General features: G+C 34.8%; 1 protein-coding gene across 1 annotated transcript in view; it reads left to right on the forward strand.

Moving 5' to 3' along the window:
* SLC49A4 (solute carrier family 49 member 4) overlaps positions 1-20,891 on the forward strand; it is a 98,651-nt gene that overhangs the window by 39,743 nt on the left and 38,017 nt on the right. Inside the window, exons 5-7 of the mRNA XM_020912777.2 lie at positions 5,658-5,766; positions 13,475-13,542; positions 17,135-17,262. Coding sequence (XP_020768436.1) covers positions 5,658-5,766; positions 13,475-13,542; positions 17,135-17,262 — 305 coding nt within the window. The remainder of the gene's footprint in view (positions 1-5,657; positions 5,767-13,474; positions 13,543-17,134; positions 17,263-20,891) is intronic.

The following is a 20,891-nucleotide window of genomic DNA, read 5'->3' on the forward strand; positions in this document are numbered from 1 at the left end:
GAATATGCAAACCATCACCGGTGATTGTGATTTGTAATTGGGCCACTAGATTTTATCTTCTGAATTTTTTCTGTAGTTAGTTGTGATGAGTTTTTATTGATTCATCAACAACTCTCCGTGGTTAGTTCTTTCTTTTCTAGTCTTCCTATCTCCCACAGATGGTAAGTTGCTTGTGGTCAAGAACTATCTTTGTATCCTCTATATTAATGTCCAATAGGAATATAATGGGAGCCACATACATAAATTTAAATCTGTTAGTAGACTTATTTTAAAAAGTAGAAACAGGTAAAATTAATTTTAATAGTATTAATAATATTTATTAATATTTTATTTAACTCAGTACATTTAAAGTATTATTTCAACACATAGTATTCCAAGATTATTAATGAGATGCTTTATATCCTTTTATTCATAGAAAATCTTTGAAATCCAGTGTGTATTTTATATTTATAGCACATCTCAATTTAAATGCTAAATTTACATTAGAAATACTCAGTCTGCATTTAGATTTCATTAAGTTTACTATTAAAGTTTTCATTGAACAGTATCTCCCATATTGCACTGTTTGTCTAAAGTTAAAGATAACTACTTGCAATTTTTCAAATTTTGAATCAACACATTTTTTATATTATTTGAAAGGTCTTATATTCTATAGGCAGTTGTTTGGGCCTTAATTGAAGATCTTTTACTTCTGTAGAATACTTTTTTCTCTTCATAATTTTAAACAAAACTTCCATAGATAAAATAATTTCCTTTACCATCTCTCCATCTAAAAATGTTTTTGTGCAGAAACCCAAACCATTTCATAGTTGACCAAAGTATAGGCTCATATTTGGTAAAAATCAATTAAAAATGTTGAATTCAGATTTCAGACAACTAATTTTCTTAATTCGTTTTTGACTTTAGGAAGAAGCTTCTTATAAAATTCACTGTGTATTTGTTGAACATATCCCTTAATATTATCCACTTAATTATCCTAAAATTTTTTTTATACAACAGACATCACTTTTACTCTGCTGCAATAAGTTACATTTACCATTGTGAAATTTGCAACGTATTTTCAGTCTCACATATATTTTCTTTCTGCATAAAATATTCATAAACAAATTACAGTGTTAGTGTGTAAAAAAAGTTAGAACTGAGTTAGTTAGTTCATTGACACCAATAAGATCATTAACAGTTTATAATACTAGAAACAACATATGCTACCATGTACACACTACGATAGTGTCTTACTCAGTATAGTAGTTAAGGTGAAATGTACTTCTGCCAAAAAGTAAAGCTGTGTTTAATGGAAAATTTCTCTTCACTGTGTTTTTAAATTGAATTTAAATTAATTAAAAGAAATGAAATTAAATATTAGTTCCTCAGTTGCACTAGTCACATTTCATATGCTCAATAGCCACATTGCACAAGTGACTACCATGTTAGGTAGCATAGCTATGTAACATTGTTTCTCAGACTTTGATTTATAGTCAACTAATTTAGTAGGCCGACCACCTTTTCTTGTTAAACAGAATAGAAAGGAATAAAATTTAAAAAAGAAAAGAAAGAGATAAAATATAACAGAAACTATTATTATATCACACATAAAAATAATACATATTTTGGAGTGATACTTTTGTTTCAGTACATAGATACTGAATCTCTATGTACTGTAAGTCACTAAGTAAATATTTCTTACTCTGGAATATAGTAAAAAGTTTTGAAAACCACATCTACAGCATCTAGTAAATTGCCTTCCACATAATAGGCAAAGTAATAATATTAGTTCAGTTGACTTGTGATCAGTGGCACACATTTGTAAGTTGAGAGTTAAAATGATAGGTTTGTTTTTTTCTAATGCTATTTAACCAAGTTTTTCTCCATGCAAAGCTAGAGGTTAGAGAGCAATAGGTAAGCTAGAGAGGTAGGTTAAGGTCAGATTATGCCATCCTAATAGTTTCAAACTATTCTGTGGGAAGTGAGGAGTCATAGCAGGGGTTTAAGGTAAGGAGTTATCGAAAAGACTGTTCTGAGAAGGAAAAAACAGCTTAAAATGATGATCACTTTGACCACAACAAACCACTTTGTGTTTGTTTCTAATTACCCTAGAGTCAAGATCGTTATTCTCTGTTTAAACTACAGAGTGTAAGATCTTTCTTCTCGATTAAAACCCCTTTACACCAGTGCCTCAGAGAAGGCAGTGGCAACCCACTCCAGTGTTCTTGCCTGGAGAGTCCCAGGGACAGAGGAGCCGCTTGGGCTGCCGTCCGTGGGGTCTCACAGAGTCGGACACGACTGGCGGGACGCAGCAGCAGCAGCACACCGGCGCCTAACATTCCTTTTTCTCTTCCCGTGTTCGTTTGTTTGCTCTGCAGGATTGCCTACTTCTGCTTTGGGCTCTCCGGGGGACTTCTTTGGACATGCCATGGTCCATTTCCCTAACCTACCTACAATTCAAATCCCTGGTCCTTCAAAGAACTTCTGATATCATTGCTTCCTAGGTTAATCAGAATAACTGCTTCTCTAGATTCTAATTCCATTGTCTAGGCAGAAAAAAAAAAATCATTGGTTATGCTTCAAAGTTTCCATTATTTACTTACTGTCCACATGATTCCCATCACTTCAGATGTATATGACCTGTGTAACCTAATGTAAACATTTCTCTCCCTTTATATATCAGTTTAATCTTTGATGATGGTGGTTGTTTTTGGCTTTTAGACTTAAAAGTAGAGAGTTAAGTTGAACATGTTCCTTGCTTCAGGATACATGAACACCTTTATTCATTCATTCATTCATTCATTCTTTTCTTTATATTTCTCCCTCCCATTCCCTTTTCCCTACCTAGGCCACCTTTCAAATGCATTTTATGTGTATCTCTTTGTGCTTTTGTAACATTTGCATTGTTTTGTATGCTTCTATTTTTATTTAAACAGTGACATATTTTGTATCTCATTCTGTTTGACTTTTTTCACTAAACACTATGTGGTTTTTATAAAATGCTTTTTATTTTGGAAATAGGAAGGTAGAGCAGTATAACCTCCATATCCACATAACCAAATATCAACAATTACCACTTAGTGGCCAATATTGTTTCATTTGTACACTTCCCTCTTCCTGTATCATGAAGCAAATCCCAAATGATAAATCATTTCATCCATATATATTTTAACATGTTTATGTTAAAAAGATAGGAACTCTTTTAAATGTTCCATAAATACGTTACCATTGTTACACTGAAAACATTTTAGCAGTAGTTTGCTACTATCAAATTGGTGTTTCAGTTGTCTCATAAAGTCATAAATGCTTTTTGTTTGTTTAAGTCAGGATCTAGATTGGATCCATGCATTGCAATTGGCTCAAATTCCTTATAATATCTAGGTTTCCTTCCATCTCCCTCCCATTTCTTTGTAATTGTTTGTTGAGGAGCCAGATCTCTGTCTCCAGGGTCTGGAATATGTTGATCATCTCTGTGTAGAGTAGTTTGCCTCTCTGCCCTCTGTATTTCCTATAAATTGTTAGCTCAAACTGCATTCTAATTCAGGTTTTGGTTTTGATTTTACTGAACTACCTCATGCTGTCTTCTTCCATCAGAAGGCACGTGATATCTGGATAACTCTGATTTTGTGGTAGTAGTGCTCTGTTTTCAAGATACATCTCTCTGCTATGTGTATACCTAGTTCTCTGTACTCTGTGGTATGAAACCATCACATTTTTTATACCCATTCCCATTGTGTACTCTGCCTCCAGCTCATTGTCACCACAAATACCACTGCAGTGACATCCTAATATGCATCACTGTAGACCTAAGACTTCTTTGGAAAACAGACCTCACACAGCATTGCTTTATCATCAGATGTTTTAAGCTGAATTTGCCAAGTATTGTCAAATTGCTCTAAAAAAATGTCTACACTTGTCTATACTTCCATCAGCAATACCCATTTTCTATATGCTTGCCAAACTTGGCATTATCCATCTTTCTAATTTTCACTAGTCTAGTGGGTAAAAGTAAATATATCTTTTGTTTAATATGTATTTTCTGGTTATTAGTAAGTTTGAGACTCTCATGTAGTTGTTTGCCATTTAGGTTTCATCTACTATAAATTCCTCTTCATAGATTCTACCCATGTCTCAGTGGTAGTTTCTTTTTCTTAATGATTTACATATTCTAGATATAAATTCCCTGTTGATTTTTAGAAGTTCAAATATCTTTTCCCATTATGTCATCTGTTTACTAATTTTCTCAGTGAATGTCTTATTTATAACTTCCTGTTCTTTTTCTTTCACACTTATGTGTTCAGTCCACCTAGACTCCATGTTGGTGTACGGTATTAAATACCGGGAGGTTTTTCCTCTCTGTAAAATGAACTAGTACCAGTCACTGAACAGTCCTCAGCCATTTGATTTTTGTAGTGCCCCCTTTATTGTAGGTTGAGTTTCTGTGTCTTGGGTCTCTTTTTTCCTTCATTGTTCTCTTTGTTCTTGAGCAAATACCATGCTATATTTATTACTCTGGATGTGCAGTTTGTCTTAATATCTGGTAGGACAAGGACTTCCTTTTTCACATTTTTCAAGGATGAGTTAGCTTTCCAAGGACTTTTATTTTCCCACATGAACTTTATTCTTAGATTTCTTTTAAACATTCACCTGGAATTTTAATTGTGATTGCATTGAATTATAGATGAATTGGTGTTAACTTGACAGCATGGACTCTGTTTCCATTTATTTAAATCATCTTCTGTGCCCTCCTGTGTTCCCTCTTCCACCCATAGAGATCTTGGGTCTTCCTGGTTTATTCCTAAATATTTTATAGTTTAAAATTTTTTTTAAAGCTGTTGTGAATGATATCTAACTCTTATTATATTTTAAAATTAAACTTTATTTTGAGATAATTATAGATTCACATGCAGTTTTAAGAAATAATACAAAGAAATAACATGGGCCCTTTGCCCAGTTTCCCCCAGTGGTAACATCTTACAAAACTATAGTGCAATATCACAAACCAGAAAATTAATAACTGATATTGTAAAGATATAGTACATTTCCATCATCACAAGGATCCCGCCTATTGCCCTTTTATAGCCACACCTACTTCCCTCCCACTCTATAACCCCTGACAGCCAGCTAATCTGTTTCCCATTACCATAATGTCACTTCAGGAATATTATATAAATTGAGTCATATGGTACATAAAATTTTGGAGTTAGCTATTTTTTTATCCACCGTAATTCTCTGGAGATTCATCCTGGTTGTTTTGTGTATTGGTAGTTACTCCTTTTTATTGCTCAGTTGTATTCTGTGGTTTGGATGTAGATAGTTTGTTTAAATGTTCATTAATCTTTTTTTCCCTCCACCTGTTCATCAGAAGAAACAGTAATTTATCTTTGCAAATAAGAGCTTTTAAAAAAAAAAGTGAAGGTGCCTACTCATTCTATGAAATATTGTTGGTAATTCAGCTATATAATAAACAGTGACATTTTTAAATAATGTGAACAAAAAACATTATTCTGATAAATATAAAATAAAAAAATTAAGGAACTTCAAATTTATTAAACTGACAAATATTTTCTGATTCTGGTGTTCCAATTTCCAAATGACTTAGTTTTTCATGAGTAAGAGTTTAAATTCTAGATTTTGAACTTGTAATAATATTTTCTTTTTCTTCTCTTTTACAGCAATTTGAGATTTTTGATGATTGCTTTAGCATATGCCATACCACTTGGTGTATTTGCTGGCTGGTCTGGAGTTCTGGACTTAATTTTAACACCAGTGCATGTCAGCCAAGTAAGTGTTTTATTTCTTATATCTTGTAGGTACTTTTAGTTCACTGAAATTCTGAGTATTGTCTACCTGTCCTTACATTTAGCTTCAATGACTAGGTAAAGCATTATTCTATATCACTGCTGCAAAAGGAAGATCTTTATGAAATAGTTATAAACAATATTGATTTTCTTCCTGGATTTTGTTAACCACCATGAATTTCACATATGATTAATGATGCTAATAAAAGAAAAATAAAGAATGAAAAAATCTTAGGATCCTTGATTCTTGGTTTATAAAGCTGATGATCCCATCATTAAATATAAGGCTATTCATACATCTAATTCCTCACTTTCTCTTCAGTCTCTCATTTGCTTAAAAATAACCATTTCATCTATATGCTTGATAACATCCTTTCCTTCTCCTTGCTTCCTAATAGCATGGTAGAAAGGGGTAGAGAGACTAGGAAGGTCAAATGGAAGAAATCTAGCACGCTGATCCATGGTATGAATAAACAACAACTTTTCCAATCTTCTTTTGATGAACATTTGGAATATTTATATCTAGGCTGTCATAAACAGTGCTATATGGGTATTTTCATATTTGGGGGCACTTCTATATGCATTTCTACTGGATATCTATCTAGGAATGGAATTGCTAGTTACAGGGTGTGCCTGCTTTGATAGATGATGCCAAACTCCTCCAAAGTAGTTGTTTTAGTTTGTAGTCCTACCAACGGTACATGAAGTTTCTCCTTGCTGCACATCATTACCAGCACTTGGCAATGTTAATCTTTTTAAATTTAGATGTGCTGATGACTGTGCTGTTGTATGCCCTTGTATTGACTTCCATGACAGATTTTTAAGTGACATCCTTTTTTTATGACACACCTGTTCAAGTTTCTTGCCCACTACCTGGCTGCCTTTTTCTTACTGATTTGTAAAGAGGAGAGCTGTGTGAAAGTGGTCTCCCCAGGAAGGCTTGGCTGAGGAATGGACTGCACATGTTAAAGGCAAAGCTACCAGAGACTTAGAGATTGCTGTGGGGTGGAAAGCAGGACAAATATAGTAGAGGGCAAGCATGCAGGACCCTTGGGGTTCTGGCCCAGCCAGAGTGGTAACAACTTGTTAGTATCTTAGGCTTCTGTCAAGACACCAGAAAGAACAAACTTTGGAATCAAGGACCATACCCTCAATAGAGTAAAGCCTATTCTTCTTGGACCAACCACAAACAAAACCTAAAACCAAGCCTTGACAAAAATGTGCAGAGGACATGATGTGGAGATTGAAGCCTGCCAGGTGAAAAGAACTTGAGAAGCAACTTGGTTTCTAATATTCTTCATTAAGTACAAAATTGAGCTTACACAAGTTCAAGGTGATCAGCCATTAATTTAATGGCATACTGACTCAAAAATCAACTTTCTTAGAAAAGATAATCTAGAATCTCTATATTGTATCATCCACAACATATACTAGACAGTTTTTAAAAATTTAGACATACAAAGAAATAGGAAAATATGGTTCTTATTTAAAAACAAAAACAAAAGATGTAGTCCATAAAAACCAATTTGGAGATAGTCGAGGCAGAAATGGTATTGCAAAAGAGAGAGTGAGAGAAATCTTTTCTTGCTTGAAATTCATAAATCTATTGCCATATATTATTGTGCAGAACTCTCTTATCCAGTACAGTAGCCTCTAGTTACATGTGGCTATTTAATTTGAATAGTTTAAACTAGTTGAAATAAAATTAAGTGAAAAATTAACTTCTTCAATAGCACCAACCCATATATTATCGTGCAGAACTCTTATCCAGTACAGTAGCTGCTAGTCACATGTGGCTATTTAATGTGAATTGTTAAACCAGCTTAAACTAGTTGAAATAAAATTAAAATGAAAAATTAACTTCTTCAATAGCACCAACCTCTTTTCAAGTGCTCGTGGCCACTTGCAACTTATGGGTACCATATTGGACAGTGTTGACATAGAATATTTCCATCATCATAGAAAGTTCTGTTGAGCAGTGATGTTCTGGAAACTTTATTGTTATTCCTGTCACATTTAAACTTAGAATTGAATTTTGTGCTTGTTATAAGGTATGGATTAAATTTCTTTTTTCCCAGATAGTTCTTCATTAACCTAACACCAATTTTTGAAAAGATCGTTCTTTCCCCATTACTCTCCAGTGTCATCTTTGTCATAATGAAATGCCTTTATGTGCATGGATGTTTCTAAATTATTTTTTCCTCTAGTCTATTTGTCTGTCTCTTTGCCACTACCAAATTGTCTTAAGTATTTTAGTTTTATAATAAGTTTTAGTGTCTAGTAGAATAAATACTGTTTGACATTTTGATTAGAATTTTATGAATCTCTGGGTCAGCTGGAGAATTAGCTTTTTTGTAATAGTGAGTCTTCAAAATCATGATCATTATATCTCTCTTCATTTACTTACCTAATGTCTCTCTAAATCTCTTTTCTGCAAAAACACCTTCTATATATTTGTTAGATTTATTACCAGGTATTTGATGTTTTCTGAAGCTATTATAATTGGTAACTTTAAAAATCTTACTTTTTGTTGGCTGGCATGTAGAAGTATAGTTGGTTTTTGAAAGTGATTGAAGTACAGCTCATTTTATATCCAGCAACCTTATTAAATTCACTTATTTATTTATCCATAGATATTTTCACCTCTCTACATACATCTCATATCAGTTGTTACTAATGACAATTAGAGAAAAATACATTTAGTAAAATTCAACACTGAGGTAATCATATGGTTTTTCTCTGTTAAACTGGAGATATGGTGAATTGCATTTGTTGATTATAAAATGTTAAACTACTGTGCATTTCTGTACTAAATCCATTTTGTCAGTGAGTTACTATACTTTATATATCACTGAATTCAGTTTGCTTGCATTTTGTTTAGGATTTTTTGCATTTATGTTCCTGAATGAGGTTAGTCTGTAGTTTTTTTTTTATCCTGTCCTGGCATTTCAATTTTAGTGTCAAGATTTTGGTAGTCTCAGAAAAGAACTTCTGAAATGTTTCCTCTTTATCTATTATTGAAAGATTTTATGTAAGTTTGATGGTGTGGGGCTTTTATTTTTCCGTAAATATTTGGTAGATTTCGCTGATAAAGCCATCTAGTTTTCTTGTGATACTGTTTTTCCTTTATTTCAGTCTGATAATCTTTGTGTTTTAATTGGAATATTTAGTCCATTTGCAGTTAATGCAATTATTGATAGATTTGAGTCTAGATCTACCACGTTATTGTTGGTTTTAGTTTTTTTCCAATCTAGTCTATCCTTTTTCTCTTCTTTCTCCTGGATTAAGTATTTTTTACTACTCTGTTTTCTCCTTTTATTAGCTTGGTAGTTTTAGTCTCTTTTACTATTTAGTTATCCTAGAGGATACAGAATGTACATTTCACTTATTAACATCTATTATATTAGAACTTTTACCTCTTCCAGGACTGTCCAAGGTCCTCAGGACCCTTTCATTCCATTTAAGCCTCTACTGTGTGTGTGCTTAGTTGCTGAGTCGTGTTGCTCAGTCTTTGCTAACCCATGGTCCATGGGATTATCCTGGCAAGAATACTGGAATGGGTTGCCATTGCCTCCTCCAGAGGATCTTCCAGACCCAGGGATCAAACCCACGTCCTCTGCGGCTCCTGCTTTACAGGCAGATTCTTTACCACTGAGCCACCTGGGAGGCCCACAATGGGGTGTTACTCAGCCATAAAAGCGAATTAATTCTGCCGTTTGCAACAACATGGATATACCTGTAGAATATTATGCTTGGTGAAGTAAATCAGATATATCACTTATATGCAGAATCAAAAAAATATTACAAATGAATGTATATGCATAATAGAAACAGACTCATATAGAAACAAACTTGTGGTTACCAAAAGTAAGAAGAAAATGGGGAGAAACAAGTTAGGGGTATGGGACTAAGAAATACAAACTACTATGTATAAAATAGGTAATCAACAGGACATATTTTATAGCCCAGGGAATTAGAGCCATTATTTTGCAATAACTTTTAGTGGAATATAATCTGTAAAAATACTGAATCACCATGCTCTACACCTGAAACTCATATAATACTGTAAATCAACTATGTTTCAATTTAAAAAATAAGAATAAGTAAAAAGCAATTCAAAATGAAACACATTTGTTCTGCTCAAGGTTTGTAGGACTTCTTCAATCTATGGCTTGATGTCTCATCAGTTTCAGAAAATTCTTATGTCCCTTCAAAGCTTATATTTCATTTTCTCTATTTCTCTTTCCTTCAGTAATTCTAACCATATGTGTTCTACTTTCACACTTCTTTCCTAGGTCTTTTACTCTCTGTTCTGAATTTTCTATTCTTTGCCTTTCTCTGTTCAAACTGAATATTTTACCTAGCTTTTCTTCCAATTTATAATTTCAGTTTTCAGCTCTAATATGCTATTAAACTCACCTATGAGTTAACTTCAACTTTTATATTCTTAAGTTATAAAATTTTTATTTGATGCTTTTTCATAGTTTCCAAATTTCTATAGAAATGCTTGATCTTGTATTGTTTTTGAAGCTATTAAAAATAGTTATTTGAAGTCTATATTTCCTAATCCCTTTATCTAGATTTCTTGGGGGTCTCTTTATATTTGTGATATTCATTCATGTTTTCTTATGTGTTCAGTTATTTTTGACTGAGTGCTCAACATAGTATATGAAAAGTTGTAGCAATAACTGAAGTTTGAAATGGTGTTCTTTTCCTCTAGAAAGTACTTACGTTTTTTCTTAGGAGTCTAAGGATCACTTAATCCAGTTTGAAGAATTGAGATCATTTAAAACTGGTTTTAGTCCCTCAGAATATGGTTCCATATCTTTCTTTCTCTTTTTTTTTTTAAGTTCCATTTCTAACTTATACCACTCTTAGGCATGGTAGTGGTTTAGTTGCTAAGTTGTATCTGACTCTTGTGACCGCATGAATTGTAGCCCGCCAGGCTCCTTCCATCCATGGGATTTCCCAGGCAGGAATTTTGGAGTAGGTTGCCATTTCCTTCTCCAGGGGATCTTCCTGACCCAGGAATTGAACCCCAGTCTCCTGCATTGCAGGCAGACTCTTTACCGACTAAGCCACCAGGGAAGCCTGCTGTTAGGTATAGTCCTTGACTAAAGCCTGGGGTTTTCTACAAGGCCAAGCACCTAAGAGCAAGCCTCAAACTCGTATTTTTTTTTTCTTCCTAGATTCATGAGGCTGTCAGTAGCTTTTCAGCCCCTTAGCTACGTTTTCTGAAATCAGTAGATACACCCCTAAGGAAAAAGTGCCCCCGAATACCCAGGCTTCCTTCTCATCTTATATCATGGTTCCAGAATTATGAATTACTTTCTTGACTGTCTGCTGCCTTCAGACAGATTTCCCACTCCAGATTTTCTGCTTTGCAACCAGAAAATTAACTCAAATTAGCTAATGTACCTTTACTATAGGGAGAAAACCTTTTAGTTTCCTCTTTTTCTGGATGGCAGGTATCCCAAGCATACTCAGCTTCAGGAAAGAAAAGTGTAGCACCAGTTCAGATGATGCTGAGTTTATAGATCTTATGATTCATGTTACAAAGCCTGAGAAGCCCTTCCAAGTGTCTCTCTCTGTACAAACTCTTAAGAGATAACAGAGACTGAATCATACCAGGTATTAAATAAAATGAAATTTAAAGTCAAGTAAAAGCAGATCTTCTGGGTTGGTGAACACATAGAAGTGTCACAACCCCAACTTAATTAAATTCAAGCAAAGAAAAAAATTAATTAATTATTGGGGAAAATGTTATTAGCTAAAGCAAATATCATGAATAGAGAAAGCAGAAAATGACCTGGAAGGACCAGGGTTAGTACAGTCAGATACACAGTGGTTCTTCACCTGATGCAGGACCCCAGGACCTAGAGGATAGATGAGAATGTTTATGGGGACCTCATAGTATAATAGGCCTCAGTCCATAGTGTTAATGAATGCTAAATGCAAGAAAAGGGGCAGTTCTGAAGAACAGAGAACTCTCTTGCCCCACATGCCAGTAGTATGAAAGAAAACATGTAGAGATGATTTAAGTCTCTGGTGTTATTTTTCTCCAGAGAACATTTATCTTTGCTTCTGGCACCAGACACTGGTAGAGCAAGAAGATTTGTGTGAAGTTATTGTAATCCTAAGAGTAGGCTAAGAATCCCGAAATTCTGAGACTGAAGAAGACATGTTTCTCATTCACATAGCTATCTAGGACAGTTTGCCTAATAATCTAGGACAGTTGTTCACAGTTTGGATTGCCCTCTTGCTTACACTGATTTAGACACCTAGGTTGCTTCCACTTTGAAGCTCTTCTGTCTCTTAAGGCCTTGTCATTATATGCATGGGTGAAGCTGGCTGACCATCCAGATTCCAGCTGGCAGAGAGGGAAAGAAAGCATTGGAGGAGGCATACAGTTGTCTTCTAGGTTCTAGCCTAGAGATGGCACACCTCAGTTTTTTCCACTTCCTTTAATGAGAACTTAGTCATGTGGTCCCATGTAGCCCATGGGCTAGAACATGCAAACTAGCTAAATGCCGTGGCAGGATAAGATATGATATATTTTGGTGGACAGCTGACCGGTTCTATCACATCTGTAATGAAAGATATGACTAGAAAAATAATAAGAGATGGAATTTAGTTTGGGCAGCTCCCAAGTGCCAGGGCAAGTTTGGACTTTGTCCTATAACCATAAAGAAAGCCAGTAACTGTTTCTGAGCAGGGAAGTAGAATGATTGAAATAATTATTCTGGAAATAGCAGACAAAAAGATTGCTAGTACAGGAGTCCAGAAGTACAAAATAAGAAAATAAGCAATTGGGATGCCCATGATGGGGAAGGAGAAAAAGAAGACAGATGCACCAGTATTGTTCAGAACACATGGAATGTCAAGTATTGACAACTAACAGATATTGGGCGCTTTGCATTGATTAACTTCTTTAATTCTCAGAAAAACCCTCATTATCCCCATCCTACTGATGAGAAAACTGAGACATGGGGTGTGCATTGAGACAGAACCCAAGTCATAGTAAGAGTTAAAGCTACATGAGTGATTAGGAAACGTAGGCAGCATTTGTAGATTCCTCTGAGTAAGTTTGTCCATGAAGGTAGGGAAGAGATGAGATGTTAGATGATGGAGAAACATCATCAGGTAACAACCACAGCTCTAACTAACCTTTTTTGAGCATTTCCTGTATGTTGACTGCTGATCTAAGGTTTGTGTGCAAGTTATCTCACGTCCATGTTATAGGTAAGAAGACCTAATTTGCCCAGAGTCACAAAGCTAGTAAATGACAGGGCTGGAAATGTTTTCTTCAGGAGTAGAATGAGCTGTCCATTTGAAATCCAGCTCAAATTCTTAGTCTCTTCAGGTACTCAACCTGTTTTCTCTCTCTCTGTCTCTCCCACCCGCAGCCCTCTTTTCCCCCCACTCATCTATGTTCTCTTAATACATTTTGACTTCTACCAGACATTTTAGCACTTAATTATTGCCTAGTAGTTTCCTGGTATTTATTTAGATAAGTTTGTATTAACTAGTCACACATGAATCCTTTCATTTGATTCATTTTCTTAAATAGTATTTCCTAGATTTGATGCCATTTAGCTATTAACATACTGATTAAAGATGATTTTTTTCCATGGCTTCTAAACTGCAATATGATAATCTTGTATTAAATGTGTCTACCACTTTCTTAACAGGTGGATGCTGGCTGGATTGGATTTTGGTCCATAGTTGGAGGCTGTGTTGTTGGAATAGCTATGGCAAGGTGAGAATATTTTATGGTAAACATGTTAGTGAGCAGAATAAAAAAAAAAAAAGCCCAAAGGGAAATTCAGCTACCCTAGATAAACATTAACATTTAAGGAAAAGTAAAACAGGCAAAAGTCAAAAAAAGGACACTTGTTCAGGCTATAAAAAAATCCACACACAGTAGGTAGAATTTGCTGCTACAAGAAACCTTCTCATGAGTCTACTGTAAAGTGTTCTTGGAGACTAGAGGTGTATTTCCAGTGTATTAAGCTTCCTCTCTCCATATTTTTAAAGAACAGCATCTACAAATGGGAATCAAGGAAAGATGATACAATAATAAAGGCAGATTGGTAGTTACCAGAAGTAGAAAAGAATTGAAGGGAATCATTCATAAGAGCATATCTAAGAACAGCATCGAAACATGTATATCTAGGGTGAAACAGATCACCAGCCCAGGTTGGATGCATGAGACAAGGGCTCGGGCCTGGTGCACTGGGAAGACCCAGAGGGATAGGGTGGAGAGGGAGGTGGGAGTGGGGACCGGGATGGGGAATACATGTAAATCCATGGCTAATTCATTTCAATATATGACAAAAACCACTGCAATGTTGTAAAGTAATTAGCCTCCAACTAATAAAAATAAATGAAAAAAAAAAAAAAGAGCATATCTAGAATTTTCCATGAAAGTCAGTTTCCTGATTAGCAAGTATTTATTTCTGATCCCATTTTGATGAAAAATGCCCATAAAGACTTTGAGTTTCATCAAACTCTCTTTAATCTTAACCCAGTATGACAATACATTTTTAGAATGAGTCAGAATAAGGGGGAAATCTCATTTATTCTAAAAAAAAGAAAAGAATGAAAATGTCACTCATGTAGGTGACTACCTATAAAACTACTCTTGGTGTTTCCAGTGAGATGATATTCATTCGCTTTCCAAATCATTTTACCCTGTTTAATCAAAAACAAAATTGGGTAATCAACTTTACCAGGAAGGGAAGAATATAACTACATATTTGGGGAGATCAAGTAAGATATGTGAAGCACCTGTCTGTCTAAATACTTAAACATAATTGACACAAGATAATATTATATCTAGACCTTACAGTTTGCATAGTGTTTCTGGGCTAATAAAAGAATAAATTGACACTGTTATTTCTAAATCACTTTCTCTGAGGTTTTTATAAGTTAGGAAATATAATAAAATCAAAAAGCTAAAGAAGAATATGAGCACAGCTATTTGTATGAAATCACTGCACTGATACTATCACTTTTGATAAGAATCCTATCTAATTTTTGTAATTAAATCTCCAGACCAATGATAGTCATCATTTACCAAATCCTTTTCTGAGCATCACATAGGTCAAAGAGGGACACATTGTGTATCAGAAATGACATCTTATATTTGCCTTTCTCTGTATTTTTTCTACAAACCCTTAATTTTAACTTTATGGAAATAGAACTAGAGGGAAAAATTAGAATGAGGACATTTCTGTTTTTAAATTGTTGAAATGGAAGTTTTAAAAAAGTACAGCCCTTACTCTGGAATCCAAAGTCAATTGTAATATCTCCTAAGCCTAAAATCAATTTTTAAATTATATTCAAAATAGCCTTTTTGGGGTCCCTAGAATGGAATCTCCTTGTAGACATGAGTGCTTTAGGTGGTGGTTTTTTCATGTGTGTGATTATGTTACTAAAGGTTGGGCTTCCCTGGTGGTTCAGATGGTAAAGAGTACGCCTGCAATGCAGAAGACCCAGGTTTCATCCCTGCATAGGGAAGATCCCCCTGGAGAAGGGAATGGCAACCCACTCCAGTATTCTTGCCTGGAGAATTCCATGGACAGAGGAGCCTGGCAGGCTACAGTTCATGGCATTGCAAGGAGTCAGACACAACTGAGCGACTAACACTTTCATTTTCACACACTACTAAAGGTTACTATTAAATGTACTATTTTGGTCTTAACAGTACACTTTGATGGTATTAGCCCATTTGAAAGGACTAGGTCTCCAAAATTGGTGGACCAGAGTGGTCAGTTTAGTCTTATGTGATCAGGCCCTGGAAAACTTACTAACTGTTCAACTTCACTCAACTGGTTGTATCAGAAAACTGTTTTATTCTTTCATACCAGCCATCTGCCTATCTCACCAGTAAGTTCATGCCACATCACTTAATATAAACCAAAAAAATAATGAGCATAGAATTAACACAAAGCTTTTGGATTTTCTTGAGGAGCCTTTTCATCAAGCTGTGGAACATTTTTCAGAGTACATAAGAATTTTCTTTTTGTCAACTTTCATAGTAGAGAACTAACTAGTCACTGGGCAAAGGTGCATCCATTTTTCCCACCAAAAGATGGCATCAGGTCTCATAGGAAGTCATTTTAGTCTAGATAACACTACAAACAAGACTAACCACATCATGTCAAATAAGTGCAAAATGAAAGTATTGCAAGTCATATCATTCCAATAGAAATTAACATTTATTTTACAAAAGCAAAGAGAAAACATGGTAAATGTTACATTTGTGATGGGATCAGTTTTTCTACAATAGGAACAATTCTGAAGGACAGAGTAAGTTGTGTACAGGCAGAGCCAGGCAATTTTGCTTATACAATCAGTGGTTCATCAGCAGATGAGGAAAAACAGTTGGCAAATGGACAGGTTTTTGGTCATGACTAAATAGTAAGTATCTCTACCAGGAGTTTCATGTTAATTCAAGACAAAGCAGGATTTTTAAGAACTTAAAATGCTATGAAACATTATGAACAAATTTTGTAGAATAAATTCACTGTTCTAGAGGTATCTTCTTGCTCTTACAAACCTTACAGTCTGATAGGGAAGAAAAACAATAAATGCAAAAGCAAAAGATATTTCAATAAATGCTATGGAGAAAATAAAGAGTGTGAGGATGGAGTGGGGAGGGCCATGAGCATGGAGAGCCTTCCTGAACTGAGACCTGAATGACCTAAGGAGTAAGCAGGAGTAAGTCATGTGACAGTCTGGAGATGCCAGCATTCCAGGACAGGGGCAGAAGCTGCAGCTGCCATGGGAAGCAACCTTAGTATGTAGGAGAAGCAGGAGCAGGGCTGTGCACGTGAAGAGTAGAAAGGCAAAGGGAAAGTGGAGGCAGAAACCAGATCACATAGGAAGGGCCCCAAGGCTCTGATATAAGGGTTTGTATTTGGCTCTAAGTGACTGAATTTTGGGAGAGCTGTCTTTGTAAGTTTTTATCAACATTGGCCCATTTTCTAAGACTAGGACATTATGTGCTCATTATAGGATATTTGGAAATTATAGAAAAATATTTAAAGAAAGTAAAAGTGGCAATTAAAAACTCAGAATCTATCCTATAACTTATATTAATAGATACATAACAGAGATCACATTTTATGTGTTTTATAAAAGAAAAATCACAGAGCAACATTTATCACATACATATACTCATGCACACAAATACATAAAATGTATCAGTTTTTAAAAACATAAAAACTTGATTTTAAAAGAATGCATTGAAATATTTCAAGATATTGTTGTTTAATGACAGTGTGTCATTGATGTAAAGAGTATTTTAAAAATCCAGCTAGGATTAATACATTGTTTCTTTTCAGGTTTGCAGATTTTATCAGGGGTATGCTGAAACTAATTCTGCTCCTCCTCTTTTCTGGGGCTACACTCTCATCCACGTGGTTCACCCTGACCTGTTTGAACAGCATCACACACCTGCCTTTAACCACAGGTAAACACAGACTGTTTTGAATTTTGAATGAATATTTTCAGTTTATAAAAGCATATATACACAGTAGGGCTTTTTCCACAAGTAATTGTTAAATATACAGAAAAGGTCTTCCTTGTCCAGCCGTCAGACCATAATCCCATCTAAGAAGGAACTGAAAATATTCCCATTGGTATTTTACATATGGAAATGTATAATATTTTGCCTAAGCTTACATAGCTTGGAAGATCATATCAGAGCATAATACAAAGATTTTTATCTTCTGTATAGCCATTGCTGCTGCTGCTGCTAAGTCGCTTCAGTCGTGTCCGACTCTGTGTGACCCCATAGACAGCAGCCCACCAGGCTCCCCCGTCCCTGGGATTCTCCAGGCGAGAACACTGGAGTGGGTTGCCATTTCCTTCTCCAATGCATGAAAGTGAAAAGTGAAAGTGAAGTCGCTCAGTCGTGTCCAACTCCTAGCGACCCCATGGACTGCACCCTACCAGGCTCCTTTGTCCATGGGATTTTCCAGGCAAGAGTACTGGAGTGGGGCTATACATCATTGATAAACAGGACGGAAAATGAACAAAGACAAAAAGCTATGTTTCAAGTACATACCAGTAAAATTCTTTGAATGAGCACCTATAGGTTTATTTTTTATTTAGGCTTTTAAAAACTTTTTATTCAATCTATATAAACTAAAAACAGAAAAAAAAAAGTTCACTATTTCTCCCACCCCGACCTCTTGCAGCCACCAGTCTCTTCTCTGTTTCCTTGGTTTTTTTTGTTTTTGTTTTTTTGTTTGTTTTTAATTCCACATGTAAGAGATCATACAGTATTTGTCTTTCTCTATCTGACTTACTTCACTTAGCATAATATCCTCACCATCAAAACATGTCACAATTGGCAAGATTTTGTTCTTTTTATGCCTGAGTAATATTCTATTGCATATGTATTCCACAATTTACCCATTGCTAGGATTAGGTTGCTTCCATATCTTGGCTACTGTAAATAGTGCTGCAATGAACATGGGGGTATGGCTATCCTTTTGAGCTAATGATTTCAGTTCCTCAGATAAGAAATGAGATTGCTGGATCAAATGGTAGTTCTAATTTTAGTTTTTTGAGGAACCTAAGTACTGTTTTCCATAGTGGCTGCACTAATTTGCATCCCTACCAACAGTACACAAGGGTTCGCTTTTCTCCATATCCTTGCCAACACTTTGTTATTTCTTATCTTATTGGCGATAGCCATTCTGACAGGTGTGGAATGATATCTCATTGTGATTTTGATTCATGTTTCTCTGATGATTAATGATACTGAGTTTCTTGTACGTGTCTGTTGGCCATCTGTATGTCTTCTTTGGAAAAATGAGTATTCAGATCTTCTGCCCATTTTTATTGCATTGTTTGCTTTTTAGTACTGAAATGTATGAATTCTTCGTATATTCTAGATATTAGCCCCTTATCAGATAAATGGTTTGCAATTATTTTCTTCCATTCAGTAGGTTGCCTTTTCATTTGTTGATAGCTTCCTTTGCTGTGAAGAAGCTTCTTAATTTGATGTAGTCTCAGTTGTTAATTTTCACTTTTGTTCTTTTGGTGTCAGAATAAAAAAATTACTGCCAAGACCTGTGTCAAGGGGCTTACTGTCTCTCATATATTTTAGGAGTTTTATGGTTTCAGGTCTTATGGATTCAAGTTATCATTTCAAGGTTTTATGGATTCAAGTCTCTGATTTTGTGTTAATTTTTGTGTATGGTGTAAGATAGTGATCCAATTTCATTCTTTTGCATGTGGTTGTACCATTTTCCCAATATAATTTTTTGAAGAGACTGTTCTTCCCCATTGTATATTCCTGGCTTTTTTGTTGTAAATTAATTGACTGTAAGTGTACAGGTTTTATTCTGGGCTCTCTGTTCTGTTCCATCCATCTGTGTCTGTATTTTTATGCTAGTACCATACTATTTTAATTACTCTAGCTTTGTTGTATAGTTTGAAATCAGGGCATGTGATGCCTCCAGCTTTGTTCCTTTTTTTCAAGATTGCTTTAGCTATCCAGGGTCTTCTGGTTCCTCACAAATTTTAGGATTGTTTGTTCTATTTCTGTAAAAAATGCCATTGGAAGTTTGATAGCTATTGCATTGAATCTGTACATTGCTTGGGTTAGTATGGACGTTTTAACAATAGTTATTCTTCCAATCTATGAGCACAGAATATCTGTCCACTTATTTGTGTCTTCTTCAGTTTCTTTAATTAATGTCATATAGTTTTCAGTATACAGACCTTTCACCTCCTTAGTTAAACTTATTCCTAGATATTTTATTCTTTTGTTATAATTGTAAATGGAATTTTTTCCCCTCATTTCTCTTTCAGATAGTTTATTACTAGTATAGAGAAATGAAGGGTTTTGTGTTGATCTTGTAGCCTACAATTTTACTAAATTTATTAGTTCTAACAGTTTTTGATGGCATCTTCAGGATTTTCTATGTATAATATCATGTCATTTGCAAATAGTGTCAGTTTTGCTTCTTCCTTCCCTGTTTAGATGCCTTTTTTTCCCTTGCCCAATTGCTGTGACTAGGACTTCCAAATACTATGTTGAATAAAAGTGGGGAGAGCAGGCATCCTTGTCTTGTTCCTGATCTTAGAGGAAAAACTTTCAGCCTTTAATCATTGAGTATAATGTTAACTGTGATCTTGTCATATATAGCCTTTGTTATGTTGAGATACATTCCCTTTATACCTTCTTTGTTAAGAATTTGTATCGTAAGTGGATGCTGAATTTTGTCAAGTGCTTTTTCTCTCTATATCGAGATAACCACATGGTTTTTCACTCTTCATTTTGTTAACATGGTGGTTAACATTAACTGATTTGCAGTTGTTGAACCAGTCTTGGATTCCTTGAATAAATCCCACTTGATCATGGTTTATGATCCTTTTAATTTATTGTTAAATTTGGTTTACTAATACTTTGTTGAGGGTTTTTTCATCTATATTCAGCAGGGATATTGGTCTGTAATTTTCTTTTTTTGTGGCATCCTTGTTTGGTTTTGGTATCAGGGCAATGTTGGCCTTTTAAAATGTATTTAGAAATTTCCCCCTCTTCTATTTTTTGGAAGAGTTTAAAAAGGAATTGTTTTAGTTCTCCTTTGAAAATTTCATAGAATTCATTAGTGAAGAATTTTGGTCATGGGCTTTTGTTTGTTGAGAGGTTTTTGATTATTGATCCAGTCTTTCTTGCTAGCAGTTTATCTGTTCAGATTTTCTATTTCATCAAGATTCAGGCTTTGTAGGTTGTATATTTCTAGGAATTTACCCATTTCTTCTAGGTTGTCTATTTTGTTGGCATATAATTGTATTATAGTAGTCTCTTATCCTTTGTGTTTCTGATATCAGTTATAATATCTCTTTCATTTCTGATTTTATTTATTTGAGTCCTCTCTCTTTTTTTCTTGGTGTGGTTAGCCAAGGAATACAATATTGGCAATTTACATATTATTAGCTCATCCAGTTGACCTGAAACATTTATAACTGCAGTTGTTTCTGACTGTTATTAGTATCATTTGGGAATCTATATTAATCTTTCCGTGGCTGCTGTTAATAAGTTACCACAAATGTTGTTGTTGTTCAGTCACTAAGTCACGTCTG

This window comes from Odocoileus virginianus, chromosome 4 (genome assembly GCF_023699985.2).
Source record: "Odocoileus virginianus isolate 20LAN1187 ecotype Illinois chromosome 4, Ovbor_1.2, whole genome shotgun sequence".
NCBI classification, from domain to species: domain Eukaryota; kingdom Metazoa; phylum Chordata; class Mammalia; order Artiodactyla; family Cervidae; genus Odocoileus; species Odocoileus virginianus.